The sequence below is a fragment of the Canis aureus genome, chromosome 8, assembly GCF_053574225.1.
Source record: "Canis aureus isolate CA01 chromosome 8, VMU_Caureus_v.1.0, whole genome shotgun sequence".
Lineage (NCBI taxonomy): Eukaryota > Metazoa > Chordata > Mammalia > Carnivora > Canidae > Canis > Canis aureus.
In genome coordinates, this window is record NC_135618.1 from 6,567,476 (window position 1) to 6,585,247 (window position 17,772).

The 17,772-nt window shown below is 37.7% G+C and overlaps 1 protein-coding gene across 7 annotated transcripts in view; it reads right to left on the reverse strand.

Moving 5' to 3' along the window:
* SLC44A5 (solute carrier family 44 member 5) overlaps positions 1 to 17,772 on the reverse strand; it is a 344,022-nt gene that overhangs the window by 275,442 nt on the left and 50,808 nt on the right. For 4 of the 7 annotated variants that reach the window (XR_013384133.1, XM_077905063.1, XM_077905064.1 and 1 more), the window contains exon 2: positions 14,400 to 14,518. The exons of 1 other annotated variant lie outside the window; for it this stretch is intronic. Coding sequence is in view for 5 of the 6 variants with exons in the window: in XM_077905063.1 (XP_077761189.1) it covers positions 14,400 to 14,457 (58 nt within the window). In the remaining variant the exon portion in view is untranslated. The remainder of the gene's footprint in view (positions 1 to 14,399; positions 14,519 to 17,772) is intronic. 2 more of the 7 variants (XM_077905068.1, XM_077905066.1) reach the window with 1 other exon arrangement.

The following is a 17,772-nucleotide window of genomic DNA, read 5'->3' on the forward strand; positions in this document are numbered from 1 at the left end:
TGGGAACAAGATACACAAAAGCGACATACTTTTTTTAAAAAGATTTCTAAAGGCCTTGGACATCACTAATCCTAAAAGAAATCATATCTGGTCCTATATGAGATTCAAAATTCTCAATTTCTTTGCCACCTATTGGTTGGTAACACTTCCAAAGAACAATTTTACTTTTTTTCATTTTAAATTGATTTCTCTGTTTAGCAAGACTGAGCTTTTTGAGAGCTCTGAGACAAAGAACTCGTTTAATTTTACCTTTTTAAATCAATGTCTACAAGACCCTCTCAGTCAATGAATCAGCCTTGCTATCCATTAGACACCTTTCTAGGCTGTTCCCTGACCTTTTGTGTCCTATGTAATATTGCTGTAATATTGTAGCACTTTTAGTTAGTCTTATATGAAATGTTTTTATTATTTGCCACCTTTGGTCTTTCTGTCATTTTTAAACTCTGAACTTCACTCTGTAATTTCTCAGCTTCTGTTTTGTACTTGACATTTATTATGTGCTTTTTGTGCCCTTAATTACTTTTTGCACTTTGGGGTTGATCTATGTTGGTCTTTTCTAGTTCTACTATATTGATTGCTGTAAAGCAAGCCTCCTCCCCTCCAAGAACATTGTTTGTTTTTAAACTATATTCTTTCTTTCCAATCCTGAAAACCACTGAATTTTCTTCTTCTTGTCCTTTTCAAGAAATGCCATCCCTAGTTATGGCAATTGAAATCTATTCACTAGGGTCATAATTACTTCTCTCTCATCATTAATTCTGTACTCAAGTTTGAAAAAGAACCGTAAAGACAGACAGACAGAGAGAACAAAAAATGGAAAATACATGTCAAGAGCAGAAAAGACATTTACAGGACAATATTCAGGAAGGAACAGACGTAATAATTAACAAAGATACCAGAAAGAGGAAATAAGAATGGGTTCTTAAAGAATTATAAAGTGGGGACCACAAAGTTAAAAATAACAAACATTTTAATCTTATAAAAGTAAGAATAAATAACTTTAATGTCTAGTGTGCCAGATACAAAAACACTGTTAAGAATGCCATCAAAAAAAAAGAAAGAAGAAGAAGAAGAAGAAGAAGAAGAAGAAGAAGAAGAAGAAGAAGAAGAAGAAGAAGAAGAAGAAGAAGAAGAAGAAGAAGAAGAAGAAGAAGAAGAAGAAGAAGAAGAAGAAGAAGAAGAAGAAGAAGACGGCCATCATTTGGGAAATAAAAGCTACCATCTTTCCGTATATAAACTTCTGCAAGTCTCCCCTTTTGTCTCATTCTTCCCAGTATTCTCTCCCTCTAGCCTGTTCTCTAGAATGCCACCAGAATCATTGTCTTAAAATGCTTATCAAGTCATTTCTCTATTGGAAAACCTTCCAGTGGCTCTCTGTCCTATCTAGCATAAAACCCAAATGTGTATAAAACCCTATATGTCAGGACTCTGTTTACTTTTCTAAATTCATTTCTACCATTTCTCCTTCATCTCAAGATTCATATGCTCCAGACAAAATGATCTTTCTCTGAGCTTCTGTATATGCTTTTTCTTCTTGCCTAGAATGCTCCTTTCTGCCCAACTCATTTTGGTCCATCCAATGCCTGTTCATAACTTCATGTAGATGCCTCTGCCTCTCTGGCTCCTTAACTAAAAACTAAGTACTCCCTTCTGTCTACTGCCATGGTTCCCTGTATTTCTCCTGTCAGGGTGTTATTACTGTGTTATATCATCTTGTTTACTTGTCTGCATCACACACTAGTCAGCAACCAATGAGATGGCAATGGTACCATTTATGTTTTTCTTACCCTGGCATTCTAGCACTTAGCACAGAACACGACCCCTAATGATATTTGATAAATATTTCATTGGATAGTTGTTAATACAAATATTTAGTGATAGGGTTTCCTAGTAACCAAAGGCTTAATTTGACCCCCTATTTCCAATGCTTGTTGAAAATCATTCTAGAGTAAGTACTGGCAACCCTTAGTGTATATATGAAATAAGGATCATTAGGAAGTTACCTTTGGCATGTGGGACAACTGCTGCCTCGATTATCTCTTCCCTGCCAACCATAAGGGGTTGTAGTTGGTACAAGCTACCCATGGTGTCCAAAATTCAGCAGCTGGTATTCTCATGACACTCACATATCCCTTTCCACCTGTTCAGAAGTACTCACTCAATATCCCTTGTCCCACTCCACTGAAGAGACGTAATTCCATAGTAAATGGCATCTCCCACCATTGTTAGCCTTCCAGTAGAAAAGATCAAGCATCTCCTTCCAAATATCGCCATCATGTAATACCTCCGTCTACTTTTCTGCCTTAGTAAATCTAGTAAAATAAGAAGAACTGAATTTCTTCGGGATGACTTAGTAGCTTTTGAAGCACCATTCTAGTCATTATGTTCTGTGAACTATAGATTTTAGACATGGAGAAAAGTGGATTGAAAATACATTTAAAAAAAAGAAAATACATTAAAATCCTCTAGAAGTTTCTGAAATCAAAGACTACTTAGTTCACTATACTCTGCTTCATTTTAAAAAATTTTCTTCCTTTCTCTTTAAAATTTCTCCTGAAAGTGCAGGAAACTCTGTCAATGAAGGGTATAATAAAAAGAAACCCAGCTGAATCAGATTTAAAATGTGTACTTATCCACAGGCACCTGGGTGGCTCAGTCAGTTAAGCAACCCACTCTTGATTTCAGCTCAGGTCATGATCTCAGGGTTGTAATGGAGCCATGTGTCATCTCCATGCCCAGCGTGGAGTCTGCTTAAGATTCTCTCTCCTTCTCCCACTGCCCCTGTCCCTCTCTAAAAAACAACAAGAAAAAGGTTATATATCCAAATTTACTTATTAAAGTAATATCAAATTTTTTAAGAGCAAAATTCCTAAGAAAAAGTATACTGATGCCATAAGTAGAAATAACAGTACTTCCTTGATTTTGCAAGAAATAGTATTTCTAATATCAGGAAAAGGGAATAAAAAGTAAAGCTTTTGAGCATTTGAAAGGACAAATCCAAATCAAAAATACTTTCTATGTGTTTATTAACAGAAAAGAAAAAAAAGTATAAGTGATGTTGCTACTGCCCACAGTAAGGATATTGTTGAGAAAGTATTTTCGTTCCTCTTACCATGAGGAGCAGAGAGTATACTGCTATATATGAGAAAGAAATTTAAAAAAAGAAAAGAAGGAAGGAAGGAAGGAAGGAAGGAAGGAAGGAAGGAAGGAAGGGAGGGAGGAAGGAAGGAAGGAGGGAGGATACCTGTGTGGCTCAGTGGTTAAGCATCTGCCTTTGACTCAGGTCATGATCCCCAGGTCCTTGGATCGAGTCCCACATTGGGCTCCCTGCAGGAAGTCTGCTTCTCCCTCTGCCTATGTCTCTGCCTCACTCTCTGTGCCTCTCATGAATTAATAAATAAAACCTTGAAGGAAGGAAGGAAGGAAGGAAGGAAGGAAGGAAGGAAGGAAGGAAGGAAGGAAGGAGAAAGAAAGAAAGAAAGAAAGAAAGAAAGAAAGAAAGAAAGAAAGAAAGAAAGAAAGAAAACTAATAACTTCATGTCAAGGACACATAAAAGTAAAAAAAAAAGCACTATCCAAAATATAGGTACTTTATTGGTGAGTGTGATTTAAAATCAAATGCCTTTTGAGTTAAAGAGTGTGGGATAATCAACATGTCAGTGTTAAAATGGGTCATAAATTTTCAAAAAAGGCATCAATGAAAATAAACTGTGAAAAAACAATTTTGGACTGTCCTAAATCTAAAAAAAAAAAAACCTTAGTTCTCAAATGTATCTGTTCATCTGCTTCTTTTTATTTCTGACTATAAATTTGCTGACAGATGTTGTGGCTTACAATTTTCAATCAACTTTCTTTCTATCTTCTTTGTTCGCCCAGTGATCACTCACAGTCCTACCCCCTGACTTCACTCCCACCACAAACTAAACTTAGTATCTCACCAGTGACCCCAACATTTTCCACTGTCTCCTCAGTTCTGTCAGACACTGGAACCAGTGACCAACTCAAAATATTCCCCAGATCACCACGGACATAACCCACAAATCTATCCTATGACTCTGTCCAAATAGGCTTTATTTTTTTTTAATTTATTTATTTTTTTTATAAATTTATTTTTTATTGGTGTTCAACAAATAAGCTTTAGCCAATGAAAGTGAGTCATAAGTGAAAGCACACACCTGGGCCAGTTATAGAAAGGCTGGGCATTTGAACAGGTAAGTAACAAATATTAAATTCAGGAAATGGAAGATAGTTTCCTACCCAAGGGCTAGAATATCTTATGTCTGAGACCCCAAAATATCACAAAGGGAATATGACAACTTTACCAAGATGTGCTGCACAAAATAGTAACATGGAAAGACGCTCTCCCAAACTGGCTCCCATGATCAATAAGTGTAGAAGCAGCTACATAACACAGTTTTCTCTTGGAGACTCAGAAAATGCATTAGCGGAGTAAAAGATAAAAGAAGTCCGGCCATAAAGAAACATTTTAGCTTTGTTTAACCTGGTATTTGCTAAATCTTTTTGACCATTGAATACCTATTAAGATTCCAGAGAACCAGTATCTCAAGGAATAGGCGTAAGGAAAAGCTGGCCTGACCAACCACTCATATTTGCTGTTTTCTCTTGACCCACTAGGGCTACCCCATAAGTCCAGGCATTGGTCATAGGATGTCCCAGAGCAGTGCTTCTTAAAATCAGATGTGCATGCAGTCCACTGGGGATCTTATAAAGATGTAGGTTCTGACTCAGTAGGTTTGAGGTGGGACTGGAGAGTCTGATAAGGCCCTCAGGTGACCCTAATGCTGCTGGTCTCTCTCACACGTTGAGTAGCTCTACAGAACCACTGCAGTGGGAAGATCATCATGTCGCCAATCTCTTAATCTTATCCTTCCTTTTAATAAAGTCTCCTGAAATATTACCTTCAGGGTGCCTGGCTGGCTCAGTCAGTGGAGCATGGGACTGTTGATCTCTGGGCAGCAAGACTGAGCCCCACATTGGGTGTAGACATCACTTAAAAATAAAGTCCTAATGGGGCACCTGGGTTCTCAGTCGTTTAAGCATCCATGGAACACTTAATCCCATTTGTGATTTCAGCTCAGGACACGATCCCATGGATTGTGAGATCAAGCCCCACTCAGGGCCAGACACTCAGCGAGGAGTCTGTCGAGATCCTCTCTCTCCCTTGCCCTCAGCTCCTCCCCCGACTCATGCATTTGCATGTGCTCTCTCTCTCTCTCTCTCTCTTCCTCTCAATATAAATAAATCTTGAAAAACTAAAATCTTTATAAGAAAGAAATAAAATATTACTTTCAATATATATCACTTTGCTATCAAAGACTTTTAGTGGTCCCCATTCCCTTTAACGTTAGAGACTCAGCAGTAAACATCTGGGGTGCCTGGGTGGCTCAATCAGGTAGGTGTCTGCCTCCAGGTCAGGTCATGGGCCCGAGGTCCTGCTGAGCAGGGAGTCTGCATCTCCCTGTCGCTCTGCCCCTGCCCCCTCTCTCATGTGTGCTCTCTCTCTTCCCTCTCTCTCTCAAATAAATAAAATCTTCTTTAAAAATAGGCATTTATTGAACCTTTACTGTGTGGTAAATAGATACACAGCCCCTGACTTATACAGTTGAGTATCAAGTAGGTAAGAAACCATGTGCAGAATGCTAGGAGCCGAAACAAGAAGGGAATCGTTACTTTCTTGAGACCTCAGTTTCCTCATCTGTAAGATGAGGGTTAAACCAGACCAGTGGTATTTAATCCCCCATGTACACTGCAGTCACAACCATCATCCTATTACAGAGTCTCAGCCCAGACCAATGAAATACAGGCTGTCAGTACCATTTTTCATAGGGAATGGGTTGTTCTTAAAAGCTCCCCAGGTGATTCTAAGGTGCAGCCAAGTTTGAAAACAACTGGACTAAATGATTCCCGAAGCGCCGCCCAGCCAGCAGCATCACTTGGAAACTTGTTAGAATGAGACTTCTCTGGCCTCATCCCAGACCTACTGAGTCAGAAACTCTAAGGACAAGGTTAAAAAAACCTGGTGTGTGTGTGTAACAGATTTATTTATTTTTAGAGAGAGACACAGTGAGTAGGGGGAAGGGGAGAGGGAGAGGATCTTTAAGAGGAGCCCAAGGCAGAGCTCGATCTCACGACCCATGAGATCATGACCTGAGCTGAAACCAAGAGTCAGTCTCCTAAGCAACGGAGCCACCCAGGTGCCCCAGAAACTGGGGTTTTAACCAGCTTTCCAGGTGATTCTGATCCACTTTGAAAACCAGCAGATTAGACAATTAGTAAATTTCCCTCCAGCTCTAAAATGGTATCATTCTTGGACCTTGAACAGCCTTGTCAAAGACTTTTGTTATTCAGTCTTACAGACTAACAGTATAACTCTTCCCAGATTTAAATCCTAGCTCTTTCACTTAATTTCTGTGCACCCTTCAGGAATTGTTTTAGCTGTCTATGTTTCAGGTTCTTATCTATAAAATGAGGATAATAATAGTACGTATGCTCTCAGAGTTGCTATGAAAGTGATTTCGTGTATGGAACTCACTTAGCAGGATGCCTGAGATGTAGTTCAGGTCATTTATCAATCATTACTCTTGGGTGAGGACTTCACAGCCACTGCTCAAAATTGCAACCCACTCCTTCCATTTCCTTTTCCCCACCCCTGGTTTACTTTTCTCCTTTGCAATCATTACTCTCTAACATATAACATATTTCACTTATTGCTTTGTCTATTATCTATCTTCTCCCCCAAGGATGTAAGTTCTACAAAACCAAGGATTTGGGGTCCATTTTGCTCAGAGCTGTAACCCCAGGATCTAGTATGGGGTCTGGCACATTGGAAGTACTCCTTTGGTGGGATAAAGGAGTGATAAGCGTTAACTATTATCAATATTAATATTATAGCAATCCAAATTTTTTCTTATTGAAACCCAACAGCTTGTACTTCCTGTTTACATTTCCAGATTATGCTTACACCTTATTACATGCTTTCTTCAAATTCTGTCCCATGCCCCACAAGGCCCTTTTACTTAACTTCTGCCCATTTTAGGTCCTGGCTCAAGTTGTACTTCTTTAATATTCCCCCACAGCTCTGCTGACTCTCTAACTCTCTGAATGTCCACAGTGTTACTGTCTATACTCTACAATTTAACTGAATTAATTATCAATGGGATGAGTAACTTTCCTAAAATTTAAAGTTACTGAAAGAGGCTGCATCTGTCATGCAATAAGCATTCATGACGAATTAGAGAGGAAGGAGTCCTCCAAGGAATCATGGGAAAACCTACCATTAATTAGCCATGTAGTCCTCGAATAACAAAAACAGTGCTCTGTGGTTTACAAAGTACCTTTAAATATATCTGCCTCATTTTGACTAGATGATCTCAAAGACTGTATCTCCTTGATCTCAAATTTTCAAAATATTTTCAGGTATGGAGAGACCATTTTCTTGAAGTGAAAAATTAAGAATAGATCATGAAAGTCAAAATTGAAGCAGATGATGACCCAAAAATGTGTTGAGTTTAGGGAATGCAAATTAGTGGCTTTCTTGCCCTTCCCCCGCCCCCCCCCCCATCCTCCTGTCAGCTAGGTCTGGAAGAGGCCCTCCATCATCCCCAATGTGGCCCTTTAGGCAGCCATTATCAATTAATCAGACCTAGCAGATAGGAGAACACCCATTTCCAGCCTAACTTAGTCTAACCATCTTACTTCTAAAAGCAAAGAAAACATGCTAAGAAATTTAAAGTGACTTGTCCAGGCACATACATGGTAGCCGACCAAGGCCAGAACCAGCCTCTTGACTCCTCTCCTGGATTCTCCCCATTGCCCCTCCTCAACATTTCTGAAACTCAGCATTTAAATTTCCATTCTAAAGCAATCAAAACATGGAAAGCAAACCTTTGACATAGAGCTTTCATATTAATGCTCATGAATATAACGTTGAAATGAAAAATGACAGTTTTGAGTCAAGTGATAGACAGAGTTGGTTAGTCTGTTATTTCTCAAGTGTGTTTATTTACCTAAGCCTAGAGTGTGTCGTGACTGGAAATAGACAAAACAGATTATTTTAATTCTACTCTCCTAGGGAAAAAAAGGGGGAATGGTTTTCATTAATGGGAACTGGGCTCAAATCTGGTCCCAAAATAACTTACACTACTGAATCATCTTTATAAAGGTGACATTTCTCTCATTAATGGCAACACATTATTATAAATGCAGTTTAATCACCAAATTTAAATTGCAAGAAAAACATATTTGAAAGAGTATGAAAAAAAAGAGATAATGGAGAGAAATAAACATCTATTTTAATATAAATAATGACTATTTCCTCATCACAGAAATTATGCTCACATTTGACAATTATAATTTTCCAGATCCTCTCCCTAAAGCACAGTTTCCAAATATTGCAATCACCTTTGCAACTCACTTGGAATGAAACTGACTTGTCAAATTTTACCTAGCCAATTGATAACTCTGTCTTGATTAACCCTCATTTTTAGGTATACTATAATTGAAGCTGCTTTTGGGGGGAGAAATCATCATCTAACACAGTTAGAAATTGCCTCTGGCACTGTCTGCTTTACCCGAGGAAACCAGGATGACAACTGGCAGTTCTGTTACTTCACAGTTAATCCATTTTAGCAACTGTGCTACTTAGTAGGAAGGTACCAGCAGTTGGTCCCTTACTCTATCCTTCCACACTGAGAAAGCGAGTCTGACTCATATTTGGGGGTAGGATGAGGAAAGGAACAAATATCTAGATTCTCTTCTCTTCAGCATGGACCCTGCCACCACACGGGAGGAGGAGTGAATGCTGAAACACAGAGGAAGTTCGAAGTCTGCACTGCCCCTGCTCCATGAAAAAGGGCAGTCAGTTCGAGGGTTCTCCTAGAGTCTAGATATATACAGGAACCATCCCAATAGGCCTCAGAGAAATCTACCTACAAATTGATGCTTGCTAAGAGTGCCCAGGAAAGCTGGAGGGATTTTCACCTCAAACCCCATTGTCAACTAAGATCACGGGTGGTCCACGAATTTGGTCAAAACAAGAATGAAACCAAGAGCTCTGGTCAGAAGACATCATGCTTGCCCAGGCATGGATCTTAAAAGCAAAGAGGATAGTCAAGACAAATTGAGGCTTCTGGAAAGTAGAACAGTGGTTCCAGAGGCATGTTTGTGAAATACTGGAGCACTCTGCTTTCTGGCTTAGAAATTCCAAAAATTCAGAAATCACTTCCCCTGAAGCACATTATTGAATCATTTTTTTCAATCAACCCACATACTCATTTAGAAAAGGGGACAAATACCCTACCTAACTTAGAAGAAATTAGTTTCTAAGGCATCATTCACAATATGGAAAATCCTTTAAAACACTGTTATTTACATAATTAACACCCAAATTCCTTGAAAATTTAGCATATGCTGGCTAATCCAACACAGTAAGCAGAGAATAAATTTGAGTTGGAAACACTTGCCTTGGAATTAGTTTTGTCATTCCTAGTTCTGTGTGACCATGAGCAAACTACTATCATTGAGCCCTTGTTTCCTTTTCTATAAAATAATCATAATAAAATGTATCTTACAGCTTAGTTCTGAAGATTACATGAAAACCACTGGAAGAGGCATAAAAATGCCTGACCTGTGAGAGAAACTAAGTAAATAATTTCCTTCCCTCATTTCTTTTTTCTAATTAGGAAAATATCCACATTAAAGTGCTATTGAATGCTATGTATGGTTTAAAAAATTAAGTAACAAGAGAGTACAGGCACCTGGGTGGCTCAGTCAGTTAAGTGTCTGACTCCTGATTTCAGCTCAGGTCATGATCTCAGGGTGATGGGATTTGGCCCTGCATCAGGCTCTGCACTCAGTGAGGAGTCTGCTTGAGAGTCTCTCCATCTCCCTCTCCCTCTGGCCCCTCCCCCTGCTTGTGCACTCTCTCTCTAATAAATAAATTATCTTTTTAATTATTTTATTTTATTTTTTAATATTTTATTTATTTATTATTAAGAGACAGAGAGAGAGAGAGGCAGAGACACAGGCAGAGGGAGAAGCAGGCTCCATGCGGGGAGCCCGATGTGGGACTCGATCCTGGGTCTCCAGGGTCATGCCCTGGGCTGAAGGCAGTGCTAAACCTCTGAGCCACCCGGGCTGCCCTCTTTTTAAAAATTTTAGAAAATAAAAAGGTAACACGTCAATGTTAAGTCTATGAATTATAGTTTACATAACTGATTTGAAACAACTACTATTCATATATATAATTACATGTAAAATTCCAACAAATAACTCTGCAGTCCTCTAGCTGAACAATTCAAATTGGTAGCATAACCTGGCTCTCTTTTTCCAGCAATATATTGCAATTTTATTTTTCTTCCAATCAATCCCACTATGTTAAAAGAGAAAGAGGAAGATCTACCCCTATTCAGCTGAATTATAGCAATATTTTATGGCCTCTTTTCCATGGAGTCCTTTTCTTTTGCGTTAGATTACCATGTACCCCTCAAAATATTTCTGCCAATCTGTCTTCCAGAGCCTGCCTGTGGTCCTCTAATATTACAAATATAGCAAGGCAGTGTTAAGAGCAAATATGTATAGACCAAAAAAATTTTTTAAATAAAAAAATTTTTTAAAAAAGAGGAAAAGAAAGGCATGTTTGACAGATCTCAGAGAATAAGCAGTAACAGTAGCATGGCCAAAGGCAACAGCAGGCTTGTCCATCTGTCCATCATGAAACCGAGTTGTGCCTACTAGTTTTCAACAGGAGGTGGCCATGGGGGCATAAAGCTAAAATAGAAAAATTCTATCATCAGGAAGATGAGGTGAGGAAGGAAGAAAAGGATTAACTATTTCAGAATCAATTTAGAGGTGAGCATGATGAATACAAAGAATTGTTGCATGTTTCTTATTCACAGACTATGAAAATTTTATTCAATCTTTTATTCATTCTGGGTGCTTTCTAGAAGCCAGACACTATGCTAGCCACTATGGATCCAAACAATAATTTCCTGGGGTGCCAGCCTGGCTCATATGGTAGAGCATGTGACCCTCGATCTTGGGGTCATGAATTTGAGCCCCATGTTGGGTGTAACATTTTTTTTAAGTTTAAAAAGGAATAATGCCCTTCTTTTGGGAATTTTGTTTCATGAGAGAGACAGAGAAGTAAACAAAAAATTATAATACAGAGAGATGACAGCCAATGTATATATGCAGTGGGAACAAAGAAAGAAGTTATTAACTATGCAAAACTATGCAGACTTTACAAATTTGTGAGTCATCTTTGCACAGGGGCTAAACTCTGTAATATGTCAGTGTTGTTATATGTGCTATAAAAGTGAGGTCAGCCACAGAAGTAGAATAGAAAATCTAAGAATGAACAGATGGGTCTTGATCAACTATGTTTGCCTTGGGGTGGAAGAAAAAGTGTTATTGCCTTTACCTTCACTCATTGCAGTCTTTTTTTCCTTAAGTATGTGTGTGCTTAATTTTTATCTGGTTTAATATTATCAACGCTATCTAAACATGTCCATTTCTATTTTCTTTTTATTTTTTTTTTATTTTTTTTATTTTTTTTTTCATTTCTATTTTCTGTAGATATGTTTGAGAGTGCAACCATTGGACAATGGATAGATACAGATATGGATATAGATGTAGATGTAGATCTAGATAGATACATTAATTGATGCAGAGATAAATGCAGAAATAGCATCTTGGCTTCTGGAAATATGAGTTATGATATAATTCTTAAATTTTATGATAAAACATTTTCATTAAGGAAAATTTTAACAGAATAGTGACTATAAGGCATAGCACTTATCGGCATTTAGCCAAAATTAAGATGTTAATACAAATAAATCCTCAGTGTGCTTTAAGACCCACTATAAAGGCTTCCTTTCAATTGCAGAATTTAATAAGGAGTGAATTGAGGCACTCCCATTTAAGCTAAAGTAGAATGTCTGAGTAAACTGTCAGTTTGCAAATCTGACTTAAACATTTGCTGGCTTTGTGGCTAACCTGTGCACTTGAAAACATAAAATTCACATCAGTTTCACATGATGAAATGTATTATTCCTCTCCAAAGAATAACAGCCATCCCTCTCCATGCCTCTGTCCTCATAGCCTGCCCTGGTGGCCACCAAAATTGAAACACCCTACCCCCTGACAAACTCAAAAGAACGAAGTCACATTGTGACTGATATACATTAATCTGACAAACACATAAGTCTTACATCTTATCTCTGAGTTTGACTTGTCACCTAATTAGCCTATTTGACATGTCAAGATTTCATTTGCACCTGACTTGTATATCATGAAAACAGCGCCCATATAGAGATTATTTGTTTAATGTTTTCACTCTGTCCATTTATCAATCCGATATAAGCAATTCTTGGTCACTGTTCTCCGTGTGTTTCTCTTATTCTGACATCCAGCACAGCTTCACAGGTAATTTTGTTTACTGAATATTTTGTACTCATGGTGGTGGTATTGGTGATGCTGCAGCTTCTCCGCTCTACTCTGACAAGTGTTGTCCTCTAAAGGGACAAGTTTGTGCCAGTATCTGTGCTACTTCCTATGACTTTTGTTACAGATTTCTAATCATCATGGGTTTTTTTTTTCATTTATTACATGTTAAAACCTTCACAAAGATGGAATTAAAAAATAAAAATGCCCTTACGGAGTGAGTTGAGTAATGACTCAAGCCCAAAGGATGGGACTTATGAATGCTATAGAGAAAGTCACTTACTAATTGACAGTCTAAGGCCTATAGACTACTTGACATTAAATGGAGGCCAATGGAAGCATCGATTAGTGGGAGTTGACAAAAAGTAGGTGTTACGGTGAACAAAATGCCCTCTTTTTGATGGTGGAATCTGTGATGTCTTTCCAGATTATCGGTAGCCAATATTCAGAGAAAAGAGATAAATGTTAAATGAGCAACATGGAATAGGGTGAGGTAACACCCAAGGCAAGAGTGCTTCATAGCTCCAAAAGTCCAGAGCATGCTAATCATATACTTTGAGAAATTATTTTCCCTTAAAGCATTGTTAGCCATGGTAGCAATCATTTGCCCTTGGCTTACAATAAACCAGCCTAAACTACAATGTAGGTGAAGTATAATACAGCCCTAGTGATTCTATTTCAAATAGAATCACTCTCAACCCTTTGTAACACTTCTGAATTACAATTTGTGAACAATCACAAAAACTGCCATTTCTTCAGTGTATATATATGTTACTTCTCAGGCCCTGTGCCAATTTAATCTCACAGACCAAGGTAATTACTGTTATTCCTTTTACAGATGAGCAAATAGGCCTAAAAGACTAAAGTCACCTGCCCAGACATGTTAGTAACACATGTGTATTTGCATAAAAGAAAATGTCCTGGAGGTTGGCTATAACCCAGGTTTCATACTTGAGGCACATCTGTAATCCCCACCCCCAGAGGAGAATCTGAATGCACAATCCCTGGCAGCACGTTCATGGGAGCAGGGCCAGCCACACCCGACAACGCATTTACAGCCTTCAGGAACCCATGTAGATTTTGACACATTCTCAGGCCCTTTTTAAACAGCTTGTTAGATCTTTAGATCTCACTTTTAATAACCCTTTTAGTCTTCTCAAAATACACAACCAAAGATCAAAGAGGCTGCTTAGCTTTAAGCTACACATTCTAGGTCTTCCATTTTAATTTGTACTCATGCTACATTTTGCTTTTTTTTCATAGCTAGGAATAGATTTTCCTTCATGAAGGAATAAAATTTGCCCTTAAGGAAAACAGTATTCATTTTCAATAAACATTTACTAAGTAACTACCTTCTTGGAAGTAAAAGGCTAGGCCTGAAGAAGGGGAAAGATGGATGAGACCTGGGCTATGCCTACCAGGGGCTAAAAATCTAATTAATGGGGATAGAAATAGTAGGAATTGGGGTTAAAATCTGAAGGGGAGCTTCGTGGTCCCTCTCCAACGAACAAGTGACAGTGTGTTGCTTCTCTAAGGAGCAAGCTCTGGCTATGTCACAATATGAAAAAGGGAGCTGAAAATAATAGTCTGCTAAAATAAATGTTAAAGATTCAGGTTCTAGCAATAACTCTTAAGGTAGAGGGAACGACACAGGAAAAAGGGAGCAGTTTCAGAAATGACTTGAGTATGCACGGGCATGTGCTTTTACACACCACAAGGCCCCTGCACAGCACACCTCCTCCAGATTCACTGCTACTGGGAGGCCCCAGGCACAGAAAAGAGAATTCCGGGCATCTCAGAGGTCATGAGATGGGAAAAGACTGAGAACTCTAATGTCTCACATGCTGCCGTTTTTCAAGCACAGCTCCTAAAGACACCAGAGTGTATATTCATTCTTTCTATTGTCCCTACTTAATATTGAATAAATAATATCTTACACAAAAGTCCAGATGAAGAAGGACGTGACTGGAGAAGGTGATTACCTTTGTCATTCATTAATGGGCTGTCTCTTCAGGAGGAGGCCTGAAACACTGCAAAGTTGAGTTGCTTAAGGAATCTATAATAAAAACAAGTATGAAGATGGTTATCTAAAACATATTTTATTAAAAACCAACATTTTGGGAATAGTCTCAACCACCATGATTTACATTCTCCCCAAAACCTAGAGAATTAGCCTGATTCTCTTCTAACACATAAAAGACTGCAGGGATCTACTACTCCCTTTGAAGGAAACTGCGTTCTCCTCTTTACTACCGAAATAAAATTCTCACTGCCACAGCCTCCTAAATCTCAGTCCTTATTTTTATTGTCTACTCTCACACTTCTCGTCCACCTATAAGATTCATCCCTAACCAGTTGATTTCTCTATCCTGCCTTCTACTTTTATGCACCTTTTTTTTCAAAACTCCCATTTATGTTTTCATGTTTAGCAGCCACACTGATCAACAAATTGGTTGTGGTAGGTGGCATTTTTCTTTTGAGTTTGGTTCTTTGTTTCCCTAATTTTAGGCTATGTATTTTTAAAGATCATACAACATACGACCCATTGTGGAAATTTATTACCAAAAAAACACCCCGCATTTTTTAATGAAAGGGAAAAGCTAATTTTACTAGAAATCACTACTAAAATTTTGTCATGTTGCCTGTCAGTCTCTTCTTCTATGTATGACCCTTAACTCTTTATTTTGAAATAATTTTACAGAAAAGGTGCAAAAATAGTACAGAAAGTTCCTTTATACTCTTCACCCAGCTTCTGCTACTATTAACATCTTCCATTATGCTACAGTATAATTATCAAAAATTTTTGTGCTGAGATCTATATACCATTTTTATCTACTAATACAGTCACTTTTCTCCAATTGTCTCAATAATGTCATTTACAGAGTTTTTCTCTCATCTAGATCCAAGATCACACATGACAGGTATGGGCATGTCTTGTTAATCCCCTTTATCTGGAACAATTCTTCACACTTTTTTTCCATGACATTGAAATTTTCCAGAAGTGCCAGAGTAGTTATTTTGAAGAATGTCCTTTTGGGCCTGTCTGATGTTTCTGCACGATGAGATGTGGGGTATGCATTTTGGGCAAGAATACTACATAATCCATGTTTTGACTTTCTCAGCATCACATCAGGAATCAAAACTCAGTTTTTCTATCACTGGTGATATTAACTTTGATGACCCAATAGGATGGTGCCAGTCAGGTTTCTCCTCTATAAACTACCATTTCTCACTTTGCAATTAATAAGTAATCTTTATAGAGGTATTAGATATAGATAGATATAGATATAGATTAGATATAGATATAGATATGGATATATAGATATATATAATTCCAAAATAGTGACTTTTTTCTATTCCATTATTCCTTCTACCTCTATTAGTTGATATAATCATTCCTTTCTCTTAAAGTTCTCCGTGATATGTAATTTTATTCCTGTAATAATGTTCAAATTCAAGACTTTTCAAGTTATTTTTAAATCTACCTTTTAAATGTTATCACATTTTTTTTAATTTTGCATTTTCAATGGTAACTGTTAAGAAGCCCAGAACTGACATTTCATATTGCTCAATTTAACCCTTTTCCTACTTCATAAAACTTTGTTTGAAATTTCTAAGTCTTGCTTCAAACTTCTAATTATAATCCAAGACTAGCTCTGCCCTGTGACAGACAGTGCTATCTAATTAGTCCTGGAAAATGTCTAACTCCTATCCAAGAATCCCATTAATATATCTCTGGTTTGTCAAAAGTATTTCTCATTTTTATCACGTTTCATTCATCACATGGTGGAGAATAAGGAAGATTTAGCCCAATCCTGTAATTTAAGGACCAGTAATCTTCTATTGTACAAGTTCAATTTTCTGTTCAGACAAGAATCAAAATGTAATCCTCAGAAAATGGATTGATTCAATAACCTCAGTGGGAAAAAAAATGCTTAGGATGCTACCTGTCTCAAATTTAATAAGCTTTTACAATATGTTTATTATTAACTATTACTATTAACCAAATAATTAAAAGTTCAATTGTGTTTCTATAACGCAATTTTGGGTTTGTCACCGAATTCCCCATCTTTTGCATCCTTCCTCTCCCACAAGCAATGGCTATCATCTTAGTCCCAGCCTGCTTTCTAGAAGCAACCCTGATTTTAGACAGGTGAACTATAAGGAAATATAGTCAGCCTCTCTAGAACTGACATCAAATTAAAATGCTCCTTTTTCTTAACTTTTACTTCATATTCAGAGGTTCTGCTCTTGACTCTTTGACCTTTCCCTATCTTGAACCGAAACTTGTCCTTCCCTGTTATCCATACCTCTTCTCAGATCTTCAAATTTCAGTATAACTGAAAGTCTTCTACCATCTTGCTCTTCCTTCTTGTTAGTATAGCTCTGCCACTACATGTTGATTTACTCCATCACACCTCCAGCACCCATAATCTTTCTCCTCTATTCAACAAACATGAAGTAAGCACCTCTTTTATGTCAAATATTTTGCTAAGCACATGTGCAGACAGTAGTGACAAATAAAAAGGGTAAGCTTTAAATCCTGAGTTTAAGGAATCATATTCCTCCAGGGGCAACAAACAGTAAGTGGGTTCACAAAGAAACAACCATGTAATTACAAGGTCTGAAAAGTATTAGGAAAGAAATAGGAAATAACAGAGTTTAGCGAGGGAAAGCATCTCTGATAAATTAACATAGAGAATGGAGATTTGAAGGATGAAAATGAACTAGCCATGAAAAGCACTGGAAAGAGCATTTCAAGCCAAAATATAGCAAGTGTGAATACCCTAAAAAGCTTAGGGACTTGAAGGAACCAAATGAAAACCAATGGAGCTGGAATATATTGAGGGAAGGGGGAAAATGCTTACATGAGAAAGGAGAGGCAGGTCATGCAAACCCTTGTGAGCCATGGAAAGGAATTTAGATTATAATATAATTGTAATGAGAAGCTATTGAAGGCTTTTCAGTAGGGAAACCACATGATTTTCATTTTTAAAAGATTACCCTGGCAAGTTGAACACAGGATTTCTAACAAAAGCATCGAACAAAACAAAAACATTCATAGCACCATTTTTCATAATAGTCGAAAGTGGAAACAACCCAAATGTCCATCAACAGATGAAATGAATACACAATATATGATATATCCATACAAGGGAATAATATTCAGCCATAAAAGAAATGAAGCACCAAAACCATGTTACATCATGGATGAACCTTGAAAACGTTATGCCAAGTGAAAGAAGCCAGACACAGGAGGTCACAAATGTACAATTCCATTTATATGCAATGTCTAGACTAGGCAAATTC